Below are 23,731 nucleotides of genomic sequence, written 5' to 3'. Positions count from 1 at the left end.
TCTTATTAAGTCTGTCCTAAATGTTGTTCCTATTTATCTCATGTCTATTTTGCAGTCTCCGAAAGCGGCTCTTGTTAGTTTGCAAGATACTCTTAGGTTCTTCCTTTGGAGTAATAATAAAGATGGTAAGAAGAAACTCCCTCTGGTAGCATAGGATAAAGTTTGTTTGCCTAAAAACCTTGGGGGCACAGGCATTAGGAGTCTAGAAAGTCAGAATTTAGCCTTAGGTGCTAAGTTGGTTTGGAAATTGTATGAGAGACCATTCTCCTTTTGGGCACAGATTATGTTTGCTAAATATTTAAGTAACGGACCAAGAGAATATGTTTTTCAAGTTTCTAATTTACCGTCTGGTTCAACTATTTGGAATTTTCTATGTAAATGTAGATCAATGATTTTGCCTCATCTCTCATGGATTGTACATAATGGTAGAAAGGTCAGGTTTTGGGAGGAATTTTGGAATGGACATCCCCCTCTGGTGAACTCGAGGGATTGGTCTCCTTTAATTTCCACTCTTTCTTCCCTTTGGGGTGTCTTTGTGGCTGATTATTTTGAAATTGAGTATAGTGGGAATCTTAAGGTGGCAAAATGGAAATCAATTGAGTTTTTAGATATTGATCAAAATGTGAAATTGGAATATGAAAAGATGTTGGCGAAGAGAGTAATAATTCTTTCTGATGCTGACGATGAGCTTATTTGGACAAGGAATATCTCTAGTAAGTACATAGTTAAGGATGGCTATAATTCTCTCTTAGTTGCTAAAGATTTATCTACTTGGCCATACAAGCTATTTTGGCATATGGCTTGCCTCCCAAAGGCTGGTGCTTTTGCTTGGTTAGCAGTGCAGGATAGGGTCCTTACAGGAATGAGGTTGGACAGGTTGGGTATTACTGCAGTATTTTCTTGTCTCTTTTATAATAAAAATTTAGAATCCTCTGCACACTTATTTCTTCACTGTGATTTTGCCTATGCTTGCTGGCAGTGGTTGTTTGAAAAGCTTAATCTATCCTTTGTTATTGGTAAGGATCTCCTTTCCCTCTTTAGAGCCTGGCCTCTCCTGTTTGCCTCATCTTTCTATGCATGTCTTTGGATTATTTCTCCATTTATTGTGATTTGGAATATTTGGTTAGAGCGTAATAATAGGATTTTTAAACAAACAAGTTCTTCCTTGGTTGAGGTTTTATTGAGGATTGAATCTTCCATCTCTGAAGTTTCTTTGTCTTTTATCTATAAGAATTTGGAAACCCTTACCTCTTTTTCTCATTGGGATGGTAGGGTAACTCGAGTTTGGAGAATGTTATCAGTCTTACCTTCTCATGGATTTATTTTAAATAAGACTAATGCTATAAGTAAGAGAAATTTTGCTTGCTGGAAACATCCTCCGCAAGGGCACTTTAAATTGAATTTTGATGGTGCTTCTCATGGGAACCCTGGCCTGGCAGGGGTAGGTATGGTAATTTATGTTCATAAGGTAAGATTTATTCAGGTTCGTTGTCATGCGATTGGTTTCAAGTCTAACAATTGTGCAAAATTCTTTGCTTTGTTCTTTGGTTTGGATATGGCTATATCTTTGGGAATTAAGGACTTGATAATTGAGGGTGATTCTATGGTTATTATTCAAAGTGTCATGAAAAAGAAGTCGAATTGTTGGCAATTACAATATATACTTGATCATATTTTGCAAAAATTAGACTTTTTTGATTCCTTCTTGATTTCCCACTGTTATAGGGAAGTGATAAGATTGTAGATTTCTTAGCTAACTTAGCCATTGACAGTGATGCTAATATGCGGGAGGTAAGTGTGGATGAGATCCCTTCTTCGATTTTGGAATATTTGAAGTAAAGAAGGGCATAGTTGTAGTCTTCATCAACCTCCTTATTTGGTGTGACTTTTCTTTGGTGTGGGTTCTGCTATGCTTGATCACAATGTTTATTTTGACAGGGTGTCTGATTATGGTTTCATTTCTGTTATGTGGTATAATTCTAACTAGTGGTTGGAAAATTGTGTTTCAAAGATGGGTGGTTTAGACTGGTGTTTTTTGGCAGCAATGGATATGCATCCTTTGGTGATCATACTTTAATCTTCCTTCTATATGCTTCTATTAGCGGCTTCCTTTATATCTAATGCGACTTATGTAATTGAGATGGGTTTTTTGATGTACTATGCCAATGGGCATTTGGTATTGGGTAGAATAGGCTTGTGTTACTTAAGCAATACTAAAGGGTTTTCTTACTGGAGGGAAACATTTAAAATTTAATATAGTTCAGTGTTTCTATCCACTTTTATCAAAAAAAAAAAAAAAATTAGCTTGATGAGGGAGATTAAAAGGTTTGTAAAAATATCATATTAAATTAAAATATTCCTAAAAATTGAGTTTCAGACTGGTGTTTTTTGGCAACAATGGATATGCATCCTTCGGTGATCATACTTTAATCTTCCTTCTATATGCTTCTATTAGCGGCTTCCTTTATATCTAATGCGGCTTATGTAATTGAGATGGGTTTTTTGATGTACTATGCCAATGGGCATTTGGTATTGGGTAGAATAGACTTGTGTTACTTAAGCAATACTAAAGGGTTTTCTTACTGGAGAGATTCCCTCCAGTTACTGTAAAAAACTTTTAAAATTTAATATAGTTCAGTGTTTCTATCCACTTTTATCAAAAAAAAAAAAAAAAAAATTAACTTGATGAGGGAGATTAAAAGGTTTGTAAAAATATCATATTAAATTAAAATATTCCTAAAAATTGAGTTTAATTTATTGAAATAAATTTTAAAAATGAGATATATATAATTACTTAATAAATTAATTAATAAAAAGGTAATTAATATATATATTTACTTAATAAATTAATTAATAAAAAGGTAATTAATTAATATAATTACTTAATAAATTAATTAATAAAAAGGTAATTAATTAAAATGTGATTTAATTAATTTGAGAATAATAAAGAACTAACATGATTAATGAAATTAATTATACGTAATTAATTAAATATTAAATTAATTAATTTTTTGTGTCTATATGTGTGTCCATTGTGTAAAATAATGGTACATTATGGAAGATAAAAATGAGTCTATTTGTGAAAAATAAAAATTAAATTGATTTATTTATATACACATGCTTATACTTATATTAAGTATAAGTATTTGTGAAAAATAAAATAAGTATAAGCATTTGTGAAAAATAAAAATTAAATTGATTTATTTATATACACATGCTTATACTTATATTAAGTATAAGTATTGTATATATTATGATGTATATGTATATGTACATATATGGAATGTATTTTGAATGATACTATAATATGATCTTGATGTAGATGTTTTATTTTATGCTTAATCAAAGTATTCTTTATAACAAATACTTTTTTTTCTAAAAACTCTGATCGAGCCAAGTGTGCTTAATCTATCTATGGAGCAAGCATTTAAACCAATCAATATAAATATTAATGTAATCTCATGCTTTATAACCTATTAGTATAAAGATTAATATTAATTTTCTAAATATTTAATATTAATTTTCAAACTATTTATTTTAATTTATCAAATTAAAAAATAAACAAAACAAAACTTCCAACCGCAGAAACATCTTTCGTCTAAATTTTTTCAAGTCGCCTGATTTTCTCTGTTCAGAGTAGACTACTAGAATGCCATGCTTAGATTTCAAGCCAATTAAAGGAAGATTTCAAATATCCACTGCAATCAATATTTACAAGAAAATTAAAGAACAAATTAAAATACTCAGAAATGTATGATAAATTGAGCCATAACTGATCAATAGAGACCCACAGAACATGTATAACTCAAAGATCCACTGTAATTTAACAAATAAAACTAAGAAAATATAACCCACAGAACATGTATAACTCAAAGATCCACTGTAATTTAACAAATGAAACTAAGAAAATATATAATCAGTGTTTGGGTTCCACAACCACGCTTCCCAATCGTACAACATGACCCTCAATGTCACGAACATAACCCACTTTCTGTCCCCATTCTTTCTCTTTTGGCTCTGCCACCAATGCAGCTCCTTTCTCCACTGCACGCTGTGTACACCCATATTCAAACTACTCAAATCTTTTTCCATTCCCAAAAAGTAAACCAAAAAAAGCCCAATTCCCAAAACAACTTTTAAACTGTAGTGAATACCTTGAAAGCAGAATCAAGGTCATGATATGTGAAACATAGTTCCAGTTTGTTCCTCTGATGATCATACAGCCTATCATGCTCTTCCCCCTTTTCTGTTATCTGCATCTCGTGCTGTTCAATGGGTGTGAAGGCAATTGTAGTGCTTCCACTTTCAAGTTCACCCCACCTGTTACACCAATTCAAATGAATGATATTCTTTGGAAACAGAACAGAAAGTAAGCTGAATCAATATGAAGAAAAATGCATGATAAAACATTTTGACAGAGAAGAGAGGACATTTTATGAGCAGTAACTTAATGTACCTGCGGCTATGGTCGAGCCTGCGAACAGTGAGGCCAAAGGCTTTGGAGTAGAAATCAAGAGATTTGCTCACATCCTTCACATACACCACTGTGTAGGCATAGTGGGGAGCACACGTTCCTATTCCTGCCATTTTACTATAAATTGTGATCACTGATTCTCTTGAGTTTGAGACATCTGCTTATCAAGGGTGTTCATGGCCAATGTCGGTGGTAACAGGATTTACACGTGTACTGTATATGCATGTAGCCATTGTTGCTACTCTTACCACCTGTCCTCCTACTTGTTCAAATATTCCATTGATACTATTCACCTATCAAAAGACAACTTCCTTTCAAAAATACGAAGAACTCATAGATAATGGTGTTTTATGCATTTCATAAGTCGATTAGTTAAAATGTGATTTTGAAGTGAAATAGTCGAAGAGGAATTTTAAAGATGTAAATCAATGTTTATAAAAAATTATATGGGATGTAAAAATGTTCATTAAAAAAATTAGAAAAGTTTTTAATTTAAGTTTAACACTTAAATAGATGAAAAACAAAAAAATTATATATATATATATTAGATTAAAATAATATTATTAATTATGGGGTATATATATATATATGATGATATAATAACTAGCAATTGTATTTTAGTGTGCACTTGGTATGTCGAAAAGATGTGGAAGGTCAATTAGGGAAAATTTGATCTATTTTACCATTTTTTTATGTAATAAATAAGGTCAATTGCTAAGCCATTTAGAAAATAATGTTGTGTGTCAAATAGTGTCAATGGACAAGTGAAATCTTCAAATCAACTATGCATACACTTAAAGGGATCCAAATACGACTTGAAAAACTTTGAATTAGGAAGATAATCAGACTCCATTACAAACAGTGTCATGTTATGTTTGCAATAAGTAGAGGGAGAGATAGATGAGATGAGAGAGAGGTGGGAGATAAAGAGAGGGGAAAGAGGGATAAATAGAGATGGAAAAGATAAATGTATAGAGGGGGATAGAGGGAGAGATATTGGGGTAGTGTAAGATGGAGAGATAAGGAGATAGAGGTAGAGGGATACATGGAAAAAGAAATATGGAGAGATAGAGATAGAGATATAGGCAAAGAGATATAGATATATAGATGTCTCTATACCTTGTGGCAATGTTATCAAATGAATAAAGAGTCATTTGCATCAAGAAGTGACATATCACAAGCTTGCAAAGAAATGATCCTCAAAACAACCCTAAGTAATAGCCATATGAAAGAAGATATAGAATAGTAGACCTTCACAAGGAAAAATAGAGAGGTAGGGAGGTCTCCAAAACACTACAACCAAACATCTCACCTCTCCTCAAACATTGAGCACAATGAAGTTTTTTCCCAAAGAACATGGAAGCAACCCAAGTGATAGGACAATCAAATCTTGTCAAATAAATAATGGACAGAGGAAGAGCCATGAGTTGTGATAGAGGTTAAAAGTATAATGATAATCCCTCAAATTAAAATGTCATTTACACCCTAATAATGACAAATCAAGTAACAAAAGGATTCATTATATACCACCTTCCAAAGTTATGGAGGACTTTAAGGATTTTGTCCAAGATAATGCATTCATTGACATTATTCCATCAAGAGGCTCATTCACTTGGACAAACAAATTTCAAAATCAATTTCAAATTGCTATACGATTAGATAGGTTCCTGGTTTTTGCCTTATGGATTGTAGAAAACTTTGAAATCCAATCTGATATTCTACCATGGTCAGAATCTGATCATTTTCCAATTAGTCTCTATTTGCAAAGTGCACAACATAAATCTACCACAAAAACATCATTTAAATTTCAAGCTATGTGGTTTAGACATCTAGATTTTCAAAACCTATTGCAAACTTGGTGGCAACAGGCCCCTAAAGTTGAAGGAACTTTTTAGTTCAGATTTTATCAAAAGATGAGATACATCAAAGAACAAATCAAGGAGCGAAATATTTCTGTTCTCAAAAACATTTTTTCTCAAAAGGAGATTGTGTCTAAACAATTACATGATATCAATGAGCATATCATTCAAAATGGATTGGATTCCATTAGCTTCGCTAATCAAAAGGAGATTCAAACTATGTGGGAGGAGTTATGAGCTAGAGAAGAAATTTATTGGAGACAAAAGTCTAGGGAGTTGTGGCTTAAGGAAGGTGATCAGAACACAATATTTTTCCACCGCTCAGCAATGGCCAAAAAGGCTAAGAACACTATCTTTTCCATTTCAGATAGCACATCAGGTATTCGACTTTTAGGTGAAAAATATATTAGAGAAGAGGTGGTTAGTTTCTTCTCTAGGCTCCTTACTGCACCTCCTTTGCAATCAGAGCATTGTTCAAATCCTCATCATACAATATTACAATCCATTCTCTCTATCATAACACCAAATCAAAATGCTTGTCTTATGAAGTAGTTTTCTTTAGAAGAGCTCATAAAAGTGATCTTCTCTATGGCTTCGGACAAAGCCCTAGGTCCCGATGGATTCACTGCTTTATTCTTCCAAAAGTGTAGGAATTCCATTTGTTTTGATTTACTCAAAGCATTAGATGAATCTCAGCAATCAGGTATAATTCTGCCACAATTTAATGCAACTCATATTTCTCTTATTCTAAAAGTCCAAACTCCTAGTTCATTTTCAAATTTTAGACCTATTTCCTTGTGCAATACGATCTACAAAATTTACACAAAATCTATCTATTTGAGGTTGCATCATCTCATCCCATAAATCATATCTATGGAACAAGGTGGGTTTGTACTTGGTAGAGAGACAACAAAAGGTGCAATTGTAGCTCATGAGGCTCTACATTCAATTTCTACTCATCAGATACCCATTGTAATCGTTAAGTTAGATATGATGAAGGCATATGATAAGGTTAACTGGGAATTCCTTCTGGATATCTTTTACAAGATGAGTTTTGGGAAAAATCTGGGTAGATGGATCTATGGTTGTATTTTAGCGGCTAGATATTTAGTGCTAGTTAATGGTTCAGCAACATGTTTCTTCCCTTCAACCCAAGGTATAAGGCAAGGAGATCCTTTGTCACCTCTTCTATTCATTATCTTGGTTGAGGCATTAAGAAGATCCATTAAGAAAGCATAGAATGAAGGTCTATGGAAAGGTATAAATATTCTGAACATAGATCTTCATGTCATCCATTCCTTATTTGTAGATGATACTATACTGTTTAGTATGGCTTTAGAATCTGAAGCTAAAAACATTAAGACTATATTGGACACTTATATGTTGGCATCAAACCAAAAGATCAACTCAGGGAAATCCAAAATATACATTTTTCATTCAGACCATAAGGTGACTAATAAATTAATCAATGTTTTGGGATTTCAACAATCAGAGTTACCCTCTCAATATCTAGGCATCCCCTTCTTCATTGGTGTAGCTAGAGTTTCTCATTAGGACAAGATTATTCAAAATATTCAATATAGGATCACTTTCTAGAAAGGTAGATGGTTTTCCTTATCAAGCATAATTATATTGGTCAAAACTGTGTTATCATCAATTACAAAATATTTCATGGCAGTCCTCAAAGCTCTAGAATAGTTGTATCGGCCATTGAAAAGCTTATTAGATCAATTCTTTGGAAAGGTAATACGGATGGAAAGAAGAAAATTCCATTGATCTCCCTTAAAAATATTTGTTCAAATAAATCCACAGGAGGTGCTGGTATGCATGAATTAAAAGCAAGTAACTTCTCTTTGGGAGATAAACTAGTATGTCAATTTATCTAAAACCTTCGATCACTTGGTGCAAAATTGTGCAAGCCAAATATCTTGATTTTGATTCCCCATCAAGAATTTTCACTATTGAAAATCCCCCAACAGGATCAGTTATGTGGAACTTTCTGATAAGTTGTAGATCTTTAATCCTACCACATCTTACTTGGCAAATTAATTTGATTACTTTCAGGAGGCCCAAGATTATTTTTCACAAAATAGAGGCACTAAGGTAAATGATTGTTTTCACTCAATAGATAATGAAACGGGGAGAGTTCATTGAAAAAAATTGGAATCCCCTTTCTCAGAATCATGAGATTGAGTTAAACTCAATCATAAAGAGCAGACAAGTGTTTTTCTCCCCTCACAGTGACAATCTAATTTGGGCACCGTCAAGAACATGTAACTATACTCTCAAACCTGGATATAAGGTAGCACTTAACTTGCAGGATCAGTATGTTTCACAAAGACCTCTCTCTTTCTACTAGAGTCTAGGTATTCTACCTAAAGTAGGGTGCTTTAGTTGGCTTTCATTGAAACATAGAATCCTTACTAGTGACCGACTTGTCAAATTAGGTATTTCTCAAAATCCATTTACTTGTGGTCTTTATAGCTCTACAAATGAGGATGTTGATCACCTATTTATACATTTCCCATTTGCTTCTAAATGGTGGAATTATGTAAAATCTAAGATTCAGTGGTCAGCACCAATGCCTTGAAGCTTGTGGGATATGTTTCCATCCTGGCTAATTCTTTACAAGAACTCCTTTTTTGCATGTATTTGGAGGATTGTACCTTCCACCTTAATTTGGGCCATATGGTGGGAGAGAAATAAATGAAATTTTAGAAAGCAATCCTCATCTTTATCAAGTATAATTGAAGGCTTGGATAAATCAATAAGTCAAATAACCAATGCTTATGTTTCTAAAACCCAAAACGTTGCTTCTTTTATTGACTGGGATGCATATCAGCTAAAGACATGGTCAAAGCTTTCATTTCCTTTTAAAGGAAGTATGCACATGGGTAGTACACCTAAGTTTGATAGAAGGAAACTTCAGTGGTTCCCTCCACCTTTAAACTTTACTAAATTGAATTTTGATGGGTCTTCAAGAGGAAACCTAGGACCCTCTATTGCTGGAGTAATTTTGAGAGATCACAGGGGATTTATCATTCAGGCAAAGTCAATCAAATTAACAGAAGGAACAAATAATCAAGCAAAAATTCAAGCTCTACTATTTGGATTGCAGATGGCCAGAGAGTTACACATTAAGCATCTTCACATTGAAGGACATTCACTTTTAATAATTAATGCATGCAGGGAAGAAGTAGAGTGTAATTGGAAGATCAAATATGTTTTGAAATAGGTCTAGGAGATGTTATATTATTTTGATTCTTTCCAAATCAATCATATATATAGGGAAGCCAACAAGGCTGCTGATAAACTGGCAAATTTGGCATATGAACAAGGATCAAATCAAAGTACCTATTATCATGAAGATATTTAAATGCCTCAAAGTCTTCATTAGGTACTGCTTGATGATTCAAAGAAACCTTAATTCAAGGATTTGCATTAACGGTTTTTTGTTTTGCAGGGTTTTTTGAATAAATAAGTGTGACGTCATTTGCTAGACATATTTTGAATAAGTCAAAATATTCAATGGTTTGTTTTCTATTCACTGGAGAAGATTGCACATTCAACTCTTCACGTGGCTCTTTTTCACTTTCATGTTTTAGGGATGCAAGAATGAGGTGGCTGCCACGTAGAAACTCAACTCATTACTATGATTATTGCTGCTCGAGTGGTTTTTAGTTAATCTAAAAGCAATTATGTGACAATTGTCTTTTTAGATGGATACTTGCATATTTCACATTTGTCACTTGGTTATTTAATTTATTTGGAGGTCGAATGCTTTATGCATTCCACTTGTTCATTTTTCACATTTCAAAGACACTCATACTTGTATTATAGAAGGAGATATTAAATAAAAATGACACTCGCAATACTTCGCATGCCTCTTCTCTGCAAATACAACTTCAATCTATAATATCAGGGTGATATTTGAATTGCTCCAATCTATCACACAAGATTTCCCATATCCACTAATTATTGCTTCTTATGGATTTGAACCAAGTTTCTAGTATTTATGAGATCATGAACTTCAATTTTTGCCACCGGTTTTGTCAATTCTACCAATATTGCCATTTTATACATGGACTTTTCAAACAAAGGCCATTCTCTGCAGGGTTTCTTCATTCGGGTTGTTCGACAAGAGGTGTTCTGACTTCTTCGAGCAAAGGTTTGTGGATATTTTTTTTGAAAACAGTATTCTACTCTACCATTTGCACCCACTGGACTTTGCAGATCATTTGGAAACATTATTTGTTCTTCTTTTTAAGGGTTTTCAATTATGAGTTTTTGATCTTCCTTTCTTAGTTTTTAGGGAGATGGAATACTACCAGATGAATTTTAGGGTTCCCATAGATCCTAGGGTGGGTGAACTTCCTTTTAATGAACCTTTGGATGATGGGGAATTAGGCAGGGTATTTAGAGTCTCTTTCCCACAACGTCTTGATGTTGTTAAAATTGTTATTGGGGAAGGGATTCTTAAATTGCAGGCACCTAAACTCGTTTTACCATCCCAATTGTTATCTGTATTCCTCTCCAATTGCCTAGATGGTTTACAATCCTACAATTTATTGAAAAATATTGTGAATGATGCTATCCTACCAGGGTTTCTTAAGCAAGGTGAATTATTGTAGTGTGTGCAAAGATATAATCTGGGTAATGGTAGTGTCTATATCTTGGGTATTTTTCCAACAAGGGATCTCAAGCATTCCAAATCTAGTGCAATATTTGATTCCTTCATTTCAGCATTAAGGAATGATGATCCCTGGAAATTGTATGGGTCTCTGTGTTCCTTCCGACATGAACTAGATGCTGCAAGGGTGCAAAAATTGAAGGATATTTTCTATGCTATATCCTTTTTTCTCAGTCATCAAGTTCATCATGATCCATAATCCATTCATTATGAACCCTTGCAGCATACCTCTAGAGAAAAGAGGAAGGAGACTGAATTACTTGTAGAGGATTCTTCTTCTCAGAAGAAGAAGAAGATGATAGATCAAAATAAAGAAGCCTCTTCTTCCAACTAACTTCTTTGAGGCTTGTTTTCTCTAAATTTGGGCATACATTATGATTTTTGTTAGTTAATATTGATCGTATATTTATAGTTTATAATGTATTCATATGCCAAATACAATGTACTATAAATATAGTGACTAGGTTTTCTCATTACACAAGTATATTTGCATATGATGTAAAGTAGTATTTTATAATCTTTGCATATATTGTTATATTGTTATCTCTGCAAATAAGTTTGAAAATTTTCTATCTGTTGCATTTTGTGTATATGCAACCTATACTATGTTCTGGTCAGTACTATAATTTCTAGCATTTTGTAATCTTTTTATGTTATTAATATAAAATTGCGGCTAATGCCTTTCACCAAAAAAAAATGATAGTCTAATGGTAGAAAATGTGAATCATCGAAGACAATTCCTCAAAATAGAGATAAGGAAATACGTGTGGATAACCAAAGGAAAAGGATAAGTTCAAAGTACTTGACTTCGATGAGTCCAATAGGGGCTTGGTTTACATGTAAAAGTGTTGCTAAAAGAAGCACTAAGTTAGGTTTGATCTTTTGTGTCCTTTTATGTTTAACTTACTTTGTTATAGAATATTCAGTGGATCATAGTTGGAAGCTTTGTTTATGTAGTCTGTAAACACCTAAAAATGTCTCATCAATCATGCACTAATTATTCATCTTATTATTAAATAATTATTTAATTAAACTAATTAAATTCTTCTAAATTAATTTTAATCATCATTCCATCTTTTCTAATTATTCTATTCCTACTCTAATCACCTAATCAATTAATCCCCTTTCTTACATTAATTAAATATTTATTATTTAATTAATTTTGATTTAATTCCTTTAATTAAATAATCTTTCTCATTTAATTAAATTCAATTTCTAAATAATTTAATAATTTATTTAAATTATTTAATTAACTTATTCATTCTTTTCAAAATTCAAAATCCAAATTTCCCCCAAATTCTAATTTCATCATATTTCAATTAATTACATGTGCATTTTACTTTTTGAAAATCTAAATTCAAATAGAAATAAAAATGAAATGTGAATTTCATCTCAAAATCCTACATCACATGTTGAAATTTTGACTCCCACCAACTTTTATTCTTATTGAGCAACCAGATTATTCAACTGAGAAATCAAATTTGTTAACTACTCAGTTAACTTCCCAATCACCTTTTTCAACTCTCGATCAACCTTTTGGAACAAAGCAATCAATTCAATTCACTGATCAATCAACTTAGTCATCTAATCAATCTAATCGGTTCACTGATTAATCAATCCATTTGACTCATCAATCAAATGAGTTAAACTCCTCATCAATTTTGTCTCAAGAAATATTAGCCATTGGTCAATTCTGTTCTAGAATTAATCTCAACCGTCCATTCTCATCCTCCAGAATTTATAAATTCAACCCATTTCTCCTCAATTTTCTTAACCACTATCTTCAAAATAATTGTGCCATCTTTATGCAGGAATCTCAGTACGACACTAAGAGCCACACCATCACAATGATGAAGAAGAGCAATAGAAGCCATGGATGGAATCATTTGAGGGAGTTTTTAAATTAGATTTTATGCTTCCTTGATTTTTTTTTAATATTCTATTGTCATTTATGGAATTGCTTAATTAGAATTGAATATTGGTGGTTTATTTGTTTATTTTGATTAGACATGAGTAATTTTTATGTAATACATTTGGTGAACCTGATGTGAACTAACAACACTTTGATTTCAAATTTTGTGTATGCCTGCAGGTTTCCATTTTTGGCAAGTTTTTATTTTTGGAAGATTTTCGTTTTTAGTAGGTTTCTGTTTTAGGCAAGTTTTCGTTTCTAGCAAAAAATTTTTTGGTAGGTTTTCATTTTTAGCAGGTTTCCATTTTTGGTATGTTTCCATTTTAACAGGTTTTCATTTTTGGTAAGTTTCCATTTTTAGCAAGTTTCCATTTTTGGCAGGTTTTCATTTTTGGCAGGTTTCCATTTTTAGCAAGTTTTTATTTTTGGTAAGTTTCCATTTTTGGCAAGTTTTTTTTAGCAGGTTTTTATTTTTGGCAAGTTTCTATGTTTGGCAAGTTTATGTTTTTGGTAGGTTTCTCTTTTTGACAGGTTTCCATTTTTGATAGGTTTCTATTTTTGGAAAGTTACCATTTTTAGCAAGTTCCTTTATCAAAAAAAAACTTTGATGTAATTTTGATTTCCACTACTAATTACAGTTTGTCTCCAGGATGTGGCGGGAAGAATAAGGAAGAAACGAATGGTCCTAGAACCTTATTGAAACTAAAAACTTGTGGTTTGCAGGGTGTCCTTTTGAGATTTCCATCTTTTTACTCACATTTGGTTTTGGTTCTCTAAAATGAACCCATGCATGTAATTCACATTTCGGTTTGGGTTTTACAAATGGACATGGATTTGTTTTATGCGTAGATTAGATCACATTGAAATGCTCTAAGGTTAATGAACTTCTGTCTTTCATGTTTGGAGTGCTTGCTCATTTCATTGGGTGGACCCATAGTTGCATGAAGTACCTTTCCACCTTCCTTTGGGGTCTTGGGAGATAGGGAAAAGAGACAATGACATCCACTTTTATTTTAGTAGTGAGATATTCTTTGACTGGGGATTTCATCACCCCATAGAGGTATCTTGAATTGGGACACATTGGGGATATTGATTCTCCCAACGCGATCTTGAATAAATTTTTTGAGCTACTATATAAGTATGTTGGTGAAGTGGCCGGAGTGCTGAATGAATTCAATGTATATGGAGACCCCCTCTACTCTGATAAGCTCAGTTAAAGTTTTAAGTGGTTTGCTTCAAGAATCCATCATTGGATTGTTGATCTCTTAGAACTTTACTACAAACCAAATGTTTTGGTTAGACCAAAAATTTCACATTTGATGGTTTAGAGAGTGTAGATCGTACCCCATAGATACCTCGCATGTACCCATCTTGATGAGATGTGAATCCCCCAGTCATAAGATCTTTGGATCTTTGATGTAAGAGAATTTGGTATGCTTGAGAAGTGTGTGCCATGGAGTGGAGCCAGTGCTACCAGAATCTCTATCTGTCCATCTTGTATGAGGCATTTTATTGTAGAGGCCTCATTGAATGGTTTCCAATTTCCAACCTAGGTTGTAAATGCTTTCTTCATGTCTCTAATTTGTTCGATGAATTAAACCAATAAGGGTTAGTCCTTTTTGGGCCAATCTAGGCCCTTTTTCTCATGTAACTCTAATTTTCAAAGTTGTCAAAAACAAGTCTAGTTGACCATACCATCTTTGATATTTATATGCAGTGTTTTCAAAGTCTCTCAAAAAAATAAAATTTGTGCTCAAACAAGGTCATAGAAACAACCAACTCAATTGACAACAAAACTGCCAAACAAGGTCCTCAATTCAAAACAAAAATATCTTATTCACATCTTTTGTGATCATAGGTTTCCAAATTCCTTAGTCCTCATCTTGCATCTAATCCCAAATTAGAAGTGTGAGAATTTGCCAAGATCTAGAGGCAATGGAAAGCACAAATAAGAGAGAACAAAATGTGACAAGAATAAATTGTATTCCTGTCAATGATGCAAAATGTGATAAATTGGATCATCAAGATAATTATATACAATATAGATGAGCCTTCTTATAAAGGCAAGGCTAAGAGACAAGAAATCACACAATGATGACATGTGGCTCAATGAGATGTGACAGTAGGTAGGAGAAATAGTAAAATATTCAACATGAGGTGGAACACCCACCGAAGGTGGAATTATCACTCCACAATAAGTGAATATAATAGAGTAATAACAAGATCACACCATAAAAGGTGGAAATTCTCCTACATACACACTCCAAATGTATCACATCTCCTTAAGTGTCTCATATGAAAACTACAATGTTATGCATGTACCTAAGTAAACTTAAGTAAAGTGTAATTATATCCAAGATGAATAAATAATTACACCAACACCCCCCCTTAAGTTCAACTTAGGGGAATGCACTTAAGTCTACAATGCAACTAAGTAAAGCAAGATGGGTCCTGGCTACGAGGCCATGTTAGGTATCCATGTGCAAATGTAAATGCATGAAAACCAATGCAATCTCTCATAAAGTGGGGAAAGAGAGAAAAAACCAATGGGAAAAAACCCTCCCCCAAAAGAGAGATGCAAACTATACAAGAGAACTCGCATTGAAGTGTGTGAGGAATGAAAATGTCCCCCTCATATGAGAGAAGAATAGAAGCTAGGTAGCACCCCCTCAATGTAGAATCTGCACCAATGGTAGAAGCTCGAAGATGAATGAAGAAATTACTCCACGAATGCCGAACAACATTCCTCCCCTTAAGAAGAAACAAAACCAAATGTGTATCTATGAGAAATAATTTAATATTTCAATTTTTTAATTTAATTTTTTTTTTTAATTCTGTAAAAAATATTAAAAAACAAAAAAATATTTTTTTAAAAAAATTAGACCTGTACCACCTGTGTTAGCCTATCCGTATGGCTAGGGAGAGGTTGATTTTTTTTTCTCAGGTTGACGGAAGCCGATTTCGACGAACAGACAGGCAAGTTTGAGGTTTTTGGGCCTTCTGAGTGCGATGGCGATGACAGATTTGGCCAAAAATGCTCCAAAATTACAGATTGTTGCTAGGACAAGTCACCACCCTCCACCTTCAAACGACTCTAGATTTGGCCTCAAATATTGGATTTGGATGAACAAAAGGTGATTCTGACTTTCTCAAACCTCCTCAATCCAATGGTGAGCTCAAAATTGACCCAACAAACTCCAATAATAACCTACAATAGAAAGCCCCAAAATGCAAAACTCCAAATTTCTCTCAATTGGCAAACCAATGGCACTCCAATGGCTCTGATACCATGTGAGAATTTCCCAAGATCTATAGGAAATGGAAATCACAAATAAGAGAGAACAAAATGTGACAAGAATAAACGGTATTCTTATCAATGATGCAAAAGGGTAAGTGCACAAAGATCATGGTAAAAAAGGGGGGTACAAGTGAACACTTTTTTTCTAAAATCAGGTGAACCTGAATTTGGAGGCAAAATTTCAAAGTCATCCACTCAAGATATGAAGATAATAAAAGAAAAAATATTGTAGTACTCTGAATCTAGTTTCCAAACTACTGAACTTTTTGAAAATTGGATAAGATTAAGGGGGTCAAATCCTTCGCACATGAAAAATAAACCCTGATTTTTTTTGAAAAACATAACATAGTGTTTGACGTGCGCATCAAAAAAGTCATAGTTAGATTTAGTATTTTGACAAATCCTTTCGCAAAAAGATACTTAAGAGTGAGCACTAGAAGATGCGTATTTTTTTATAATTTTTTTTTAAGTATTTTTTTTAATGATTTTTCCAATCGAACACATCCTGAAAATTAGGTACCTGTTTGTGCACGAAGCATAAGTTGCACTAAAAAAATTGAAAATACAATTTTTTTTTAAATTGTAAAGAATCAAGTGCACTACAATAATATATAAAGTTTTTAAATTTGGATAAGTAGATCAAAAGTTTTTAAATTCAATAATAATATGTTATTGTTGTTCAATTTTTAAAAAAATTATATGGTTAGAAAGCTCAGAAAATGGGTGAAAATATGGTGGAAATTTTAGAAATACCCACTTGATGAAGTGTAAACCTGATGATGACAAAGTCGAGAAACCGTTGATAAAATAAAACACGTCAAAAAAGAGAGAAATGGAGGGAAATCAAACTTCCAAACCGTAGCTTTGTCATCCAGGGCTATTTCCAAGCCTAAACAGTCATAAGTGCATACGGGGTACCTATGGTATAAAAAGCGCGTATGGGGTACTTATGGTGTAAGAAGCGCATACGCTCTATCTTTACTATAAACAACACATACACTTTGTTTTTACTATAAACAACACATACACGCTACTTTTTTTTAAATTTTGGGAGTGTGTATAATATGATATTGTACATATAATATGTATATATATAATATATAAATATATAATATATAATATTTATATATATATATATATATGCATATAATAATATATAATATATTAAGTATATATATACACACATGTGTGTGTATGTATGTGTATTGTCTCCCTCTCTCCCTCTCTCTCTTCCTCCCCCTCTCTCTCTCTCTCTCCCCCCCCTTCTCCCTTTCTCCATACCTCATCCCTCCCTCCCTCTCTCTCTCCCCCTCTCTCTCTCTCCCCCCTTCTCTCTCTCTCTCTACTTATCCCTTCCTCCATACCCAATCTCTCTCTATCCCCTTCTTCCTTCCTCTATACCCCATCCCTCTCTCTCTCTTCTTATCTCCCTTCCTCCCTCTCTCTCTCTCTCCCGCTCTCTCTCTCTCTCCCTCCCTTTTCCTTAACATTTTCTTTACTACAAATAGCATGTATGGGGTACTAAGCCTATAAATTCGCTGCCCTGCCATAACATTTTTAAGGCGTAGGAGTGCGTATGCACTAATTATGAGTTCTCAGTGCGTACAAGGTAAAAAAAAATACCGTTGGGCTTGCCAACATTTTAGGGACTAACAGTGTGCACACAGTTATTAATATACCATGTACAAGGTACTTAGACATAGTTTTATTTGCCTAAGAGTCAACGGCCTCAAAAGAAGTTTTTGAGGTCGTTGAAGGCTCCACTGCAACTATGTTTGCACTTCTATCACTATTTTATACATAAAAGTAAGTTATTTTTTTGTTTTTGCATGATTTCAAATTATTGAATTGTTGTTCTTATTAGTTTTGTCAATATTATTGTGATTGTTTATTAGTTTTGATTCAAAAAAATAATGATAAGATGCATATTTATGGTTATTTGTTTGTTTATGAACTTTTGTTTACATATATATGTAATATGATTCTATTTAGGACAACCGATATCAACCATGAGAAAGAACAAGCAAGGAACGATGGAAGAACGAGAGGCTGAAAAGGAAAGACAAAGGCAGCGTATGAAAAAATTATGTGACATACGAACAATGGGAGAAGAAGGTATGTCATCCTCAATATCTCAATTCGATTTACCAAATGAACATAGGGTAAGTGCACAAAGATGGTGGTCAAAAAGGGGGTATAAGTGGACATTTTTTTTTTGAAATCAGGTGAACCTGAACTTGGAGGCAAAATTTGAAAGTCATCCACTCAAGATATGAAGATAATCAAAGAACAAATATTATAGTACTCTCAATCTAGTTTCCAAAATACTAAACTTTTTCAAAATTGGATAAGACTAAGGGGGTCAAATCCTTCCCGCATGAAAAACAGACCCTGATTTTTTCTAAAAAACATAACATAGTGTCTGACATGTACATCAAGAAAGTTATAGTTAGATTTAGTATTTTGACAAATCCTTTAGCAGAAAGATAGTTAATAGTGAGCACTAGAAGATGTGTATTTATTTGTAATTTTTTGTTGAGTATTTGTTTTTTTATGATTTTTCCAATCGAGCACATCCTAAAAATTAGGTACCTGTTCATGCGTGAAGCATAAGTTGCACTAAACAAATAGAAAATACAATTTTTTTTAAAAAACATTGTAAAGAATCAAGTGCACTACAATAATATATAAAGTTTTTTAAATTTGGATAAGTATATCAAAAGATTAAAAAAATGGTGCACTTATGTCTATGAGAACTATGGACACACTGGTATAAGAAATTCAATAATAATATGTTATTGTTGTTCAAATTTAAAAAAAATTATATGGTTAGAAAGATTAGAAGATGGGTGAAAATATGGTGGCAATTTTAGAAATACCCACTTGATGAAGTGTAAAACCGATGATGACAAAGTCGATAAACCAAGTTGATAAAATAAAACATGTCAAAAATGAGAGAAATGGAGGGAAATCAAACTTTCAAAGTGTAGCTTTGTCATCCAGGCCTATTTCCAAGCCTAAACAGTAAAAGGCATGTGCGGGGTACTTATGGTTTAAGAAGTGTGTACGCGCTATTTTTACTATAAGCAACGCGTATGCACTATGTTTACTATAAATAGGGCATACGCGCTAAGTTGGTTTAAATTTTGGGTGTGTGTATAATATGATATTGTATATATAATATGTGTATATACATATAATATATAATATTTTTATATATATGTATATAATAATATATAATATATTAAGTATATATATACACATATAAGTGTATTGTCTCCCTCTCTCTCTGTCTCTCTCTCTCTCTCTCCCCCCTTTTCCCTTCCTCCATACCCCATCCCTCTCTCTCCCTCTCTCCCCTTCTCCACTCCTCCATACACCATCTCTCTCTCTCTCTCTCTCTCTCTCTCTCTCTCTCTCTCTCTCTCTCCTCCCTTCCTCCATACCCCATCCCTCTCTCTCTTCTTCTCTCCCTCCCTCCCTCCATACCCCACTACAACTGTGTCTTCACTTCTATAGAAGTAAGTGAATTTATTTCTTGTCTGCAACTTCCTCTTTGATTTTTATCATGTATGCTCTCCTAAGAAAATTGACTGATGGATTTGTGTGTGTATATTGAATAGGAGGAATAGGGTCTGAAATTGAACAATGGGTGCATTACCGTGACAAACAAAGAAACCTGTAGCAATATTCTTCTAAAAACATGTTTGTAATGAGCAGAGCAGATGTGGAAAATAGTGTCAACAAAGCAAAATGATGAGTTAGAGTACCTGCAATATGTTTTTCAGAAGGAAACAACCGGTAGGAAGAGAAAGAGGGAGAGTAACATAGATGATGTCCTGGAGAATGATAGTGGTGGGTATGCGACAGTTCCCATGTTGTTACACAATGCCTGTCACCTAAAGAAATGAAAGTTTATTGTAAGCATGGCAGTGGTAGTATATGATGATCATCACTTGTCAAAAGGCTTGGAAGGGTACATACCCATGAAAGAAATCAAGTGTATAATTCCTATAGTCACAATCGAGATCAGTCATATGACCTTGCAAATTTAATAGCATCATATGTTTTAGAAAGGCAGTACTCTTACGGTTAGGTCAAGCTCTTACACTTTCTTTTTAGGGAAGCCTCATTGTTTGTTCGCTTGAAGTCTTTCTTATGCTAACAATGGTCTAACTTAGCTATATCAAAACTAAACTACTGATGTTCTATTCATAACTTTAAATAATATATCATTTTATTAGCACACCATATGACCCCTTAAGTGTCATTAGAGGTCATGTTGTTTCCTAAGAGGTCATATGGTATCCTGTGACCCCTTAGGACACTATATGACCCCTTAAGACACCATACAACTCATAACAACACCATATGGTGTCCTAAGGGGTCATAGGATGCCATATGACCCCTCAGGACACCATACGACCCATAACAACACCATATGGTGTTCTAAAGGGTTATATGGTGTCTTTATAGGTCCTATGGTGTGCTAAGGGATCATATAGTGTCATATGACCCCTTAGAACACCCTATGACCCCTTAGATGTTGTTAGGGGTCACATTGTGTTATGGTCTCTCTCTCTTCCTCTCCCTCCCCCCTGCTTCTCTCCCTCTCTCCCTCCTTCCCTCTCTCTCTCTCTCTCTCTCTCTCTCTCTCTCTTTCTCTCTCTCTCTCTTCCTCTCCCTCCCCCCTCCTTCTCTCCCTCTCTCGCTCCTTCCCTCTCTCTCTTCCTCTCCCTCCCTCCCCCCCCCCCTCTCTCTCTCTCTCTCTCTCTCTCTCTCTCTCTCTTCCTCTCTCTTCCTCTCCCTCCCCCTCCTTCTTCTCTCCCTCTCCCTCCCTCCCTTCCTCCCCCCTCCTCTCTCCCTCCACCCTCCTTCTCTCTCCCTTGCCCTACTCTACCCCCTCTCTCTCTCGCTGTCCCTCTCCCTTCCTCCATACCCCTTCTTCTCTAACTCCCTCCCCCCTCTCCTCTCCCTCCCCTACTTCTTCTCTCCCTCTCTCCCTCCTTCCCTCCCTCCCACTCTCTCTCTCCCTCTCTCCCTCTCCCTCCTTCCCTCTCTCTCTCTCTCTCTCTTCCTCTCCCTCCTCCCCTCCTTCTTCTCTCCCTCTCTCCCTCCCTCCCTTTTGCCCCCCTCCTCTCTCCCTGCATCCTACTCTCTCTCTCTCTCTCTCTCTACCTCCCTCCCTTTTCATTCACATTTTTTCTACTACAAATAGCGCATACAGGGTACTGAACTTGTTAGTTCACTGCCCTGCCATAACTTTTTTAAGGCGTAGGAGCGCTACGTGGTACTTATTACTTGTAAGCGCATACGGGGTACTGAGCCTATTAGTTCGCTACCCTGCCATAACATTTTTTAGGCTTATGAGAATGTACACACTACTTGTTAGTAAAGAATGGAAAAAAATATGGTTGGACTTACCAACATTTTATGGACTAACAACATGCACATGGTTATTAATATAGCGCGTACGTGGTATGTAGACATATTTTTAGTTTCCCAAGAGTCTCAACGACCTCAAAAGAAGTTTTTGAGGTCATTGAAGGCCCCACTGCAACTGTGTTTGCACTTTATCACTATTTTACACATAGAAGTAAGTGAATTTTTTGTTTTGGCATGATTTCAAATGATTGAATTGTTGTTCTTATTAGTTTTGTCAATATTATTGTGATTGTTTAATAGTTTGATTCAAAAAAATAATGATAAGATGCATATTTATGGTTATTTGTTTGTTTATGAACTTTTGTTTACATATATATGTAATATGATTCTATTTAGGAAAACCGATATCAACCATGGGAAAGAACAAGCAAGGAATGATGGAACAACGAGAGGCTGAAAAGGAAAGACAAATGCAACGTATAAAGAAATTATGTGACATAAGAACAATGGGAGAAGAAGGTATGTCATCCTCAACATCTCAATTTGATTTACCAAACGAACATAATACACCTAATGCAATTGAAGAAGACACATTTAATTTACCGTATAAACCTAATGCAATTGAAGAAGATACCACATTGAATAATCAATTAAATAATGAACATACACCTTTTCTATTTGATGAATTGAATGTACATAATGCACCAATGTTAACACCTCCTAGAATCATTCGTAGGAAACCAAAGGATCTAATTGACATTGATGAGAATATATTGAATCCAATGCCCAATAAAATGAATGAACGAACTTGTAGGAGAATGGTTAAAAGAATATGGAAAAACTATTTTGAAAGCTTAATTCAAACCACAAGATGTCAATTAATTGTTCAAATGATTAAAAATTTGAATTTTAGAGAGATAATGAAAATTCTAGGCCTAAGATCATCTAAAAGTAATAGTGAAAGAACTATTGTGAGAAATATATTTGATGCATATCAAGCTATTGGTTCAAAATCACATACTAAATATTCTAATGCTACTTGACATGTCATTACATCAACCATAATTAGCAAGAAAAAAAAAAAGATCGTTTGATAAGAAAAACAAGTAAGTCATTAAACGTTAGTAGAACAACATTAAGTCAAGCATTAAAGAGGTGGGAAAAATTAGAGGAACCTAACAATAATTCTCTTTGGGCATTCTCGGGTAGACTACTGTGCAAAGACAAGGTTGTCGTTGATGCACTAAGAACATTAATTGAAAATTTTTGGCATGACAACACAAGAGTTTCGCCCAACCAAAGAGATGTTTTTAGAAGGTGAACTGGGTCTACAAATCATGAGTCACATGCCAAACACTATTTGGATATGACTCAAACTAAATTTTATGAAAGATTCCTTGAAAAGTTTCCTCAAATAACAATTTCGCAAAATTTTTTGAAATGACAAAACCTTTTTATATTAAGATTAATCATGTATGCACCACGTGTTTTTCTAGGATGCATCTTTAATTTTCCATGCACTATGATAGTTTTCATCATATTTGTTTTGCTTTGCACACTAACAATGTTTTGCAAGAATGCAATATACAAGCACCTCCTAAGTCGGTAAGAGAATTATTTTTAAGTGTGCTATGTAATAGACATGATGGTTGCATTTATTATAAGATGCCTTGTTTTGAAGGTTCTTGTGCTATATGTGGTGGTTTGCAATGTTTACCAATATGCATACATTTGGAGAGCATGACATTGTGCTAGTAGGTTATGACTCTTGACGTTTCAACACTTTGGGATGCATGATAGGGGCATGCCTAGCATAAACCTACCCACCCAGACGTGCTCGTGATGTCGGTTTGTGCACACGATGAACTAAATCAATTCTAGCCAATCCTGCAACTTTGCATTGCATGCAACTGACAGTTTTTGCAGCAGGCAAAAAAATGCTGTCAATTCAAAATGGGTCTGAGTTGTCAAAACTTGAGATAGGCCATTGTAGAGGAGCCTCACGTGACCCCACAGGTTCAAACAGATCAATCATATGTGTCCTGGATTGAAAGAAATAGTTCGTCAAAGTTTGACAATTTTTTGGACTTAGGGTAGTTGATAGATCACACCG

General features: G+C 34.2%; 1 protein-coding gene across 1 annotated transcript; it reads right to left on the bottom strand.

Annotated features, from left to right (window-relative positions):
* Positions 1-3,801: 3,801 nt before the first annotated feature.
* LOC131028592 (uncharacterized) lies at positions 3,802-4,623 on the bottom strand. The gene is made up of 3 exons (XM_057958904.2): positions 4,457-4,623; positions 4,155-4,320; positions 3,802-4,051 (listed from the first exon to the last, which is right to left on the bottom strand). Exons 1-3 carry the CDS (start codon positions 4,585-4,587, stop codon positions 3,917-3,919), a joined length of 432 nt encoding a protein of 143 aa, XP_057814887.2. The 5' UTR covers positions 4,588-4,623; the 3' UTR covers positions 3,802-3,916.
* Between the last annotated feature and the right edge of the window lie 19,108 nt (positions 4,624-23,731).

This window comes from Cryptomeria japonica, chromosome 8 (genome assembly GCF_030272615.1).
Source record: "Cryptomeria japonica chromosome 8, Sugi_1.0, whole genome shotgun sequence".
In the NCBI taxonomy this organism is placed as follows: Eukaryota; Viridiplantae; Streptophyta; class Pinopsida; order Cupressales; family Cupressaceae; genus Cryptomeria; species Cryptomeria japonica.
The sequence above is the reverse complement of the archived record's forward strand: the minus strand, read 5'-3'. Positions and strand labels throughout refer to the sequence as shown.

What these genes read in the sequence shown, in the direction of transcription:
- LOC131028592 (XM_057958904.2), bottom strand. Translation starts at nt 4,587, where the DNA reads ATGGCAGGAATAGGAACGTGTGCTCCCCACTATGCCTACACAGTGGTG. An exon ending in AGGCTCGACCATAGCCGCAG is followed by an intron (nt 4,321 to 4,456) that starts GTACATTAAGTT and finishes TTGGTGTAACAG; the next exon opens with GTGGGGTGAACTTGAAAGTG. An exon ending in ACCTTGATTCTGCTTTCAAG is followed by an intron (nt 4,052 to 4,154) that starts GTATTCACTACA and finishes GGGTGTACACAG; the next exon opens with CGTGCAGTGGAGAAAGGAGC.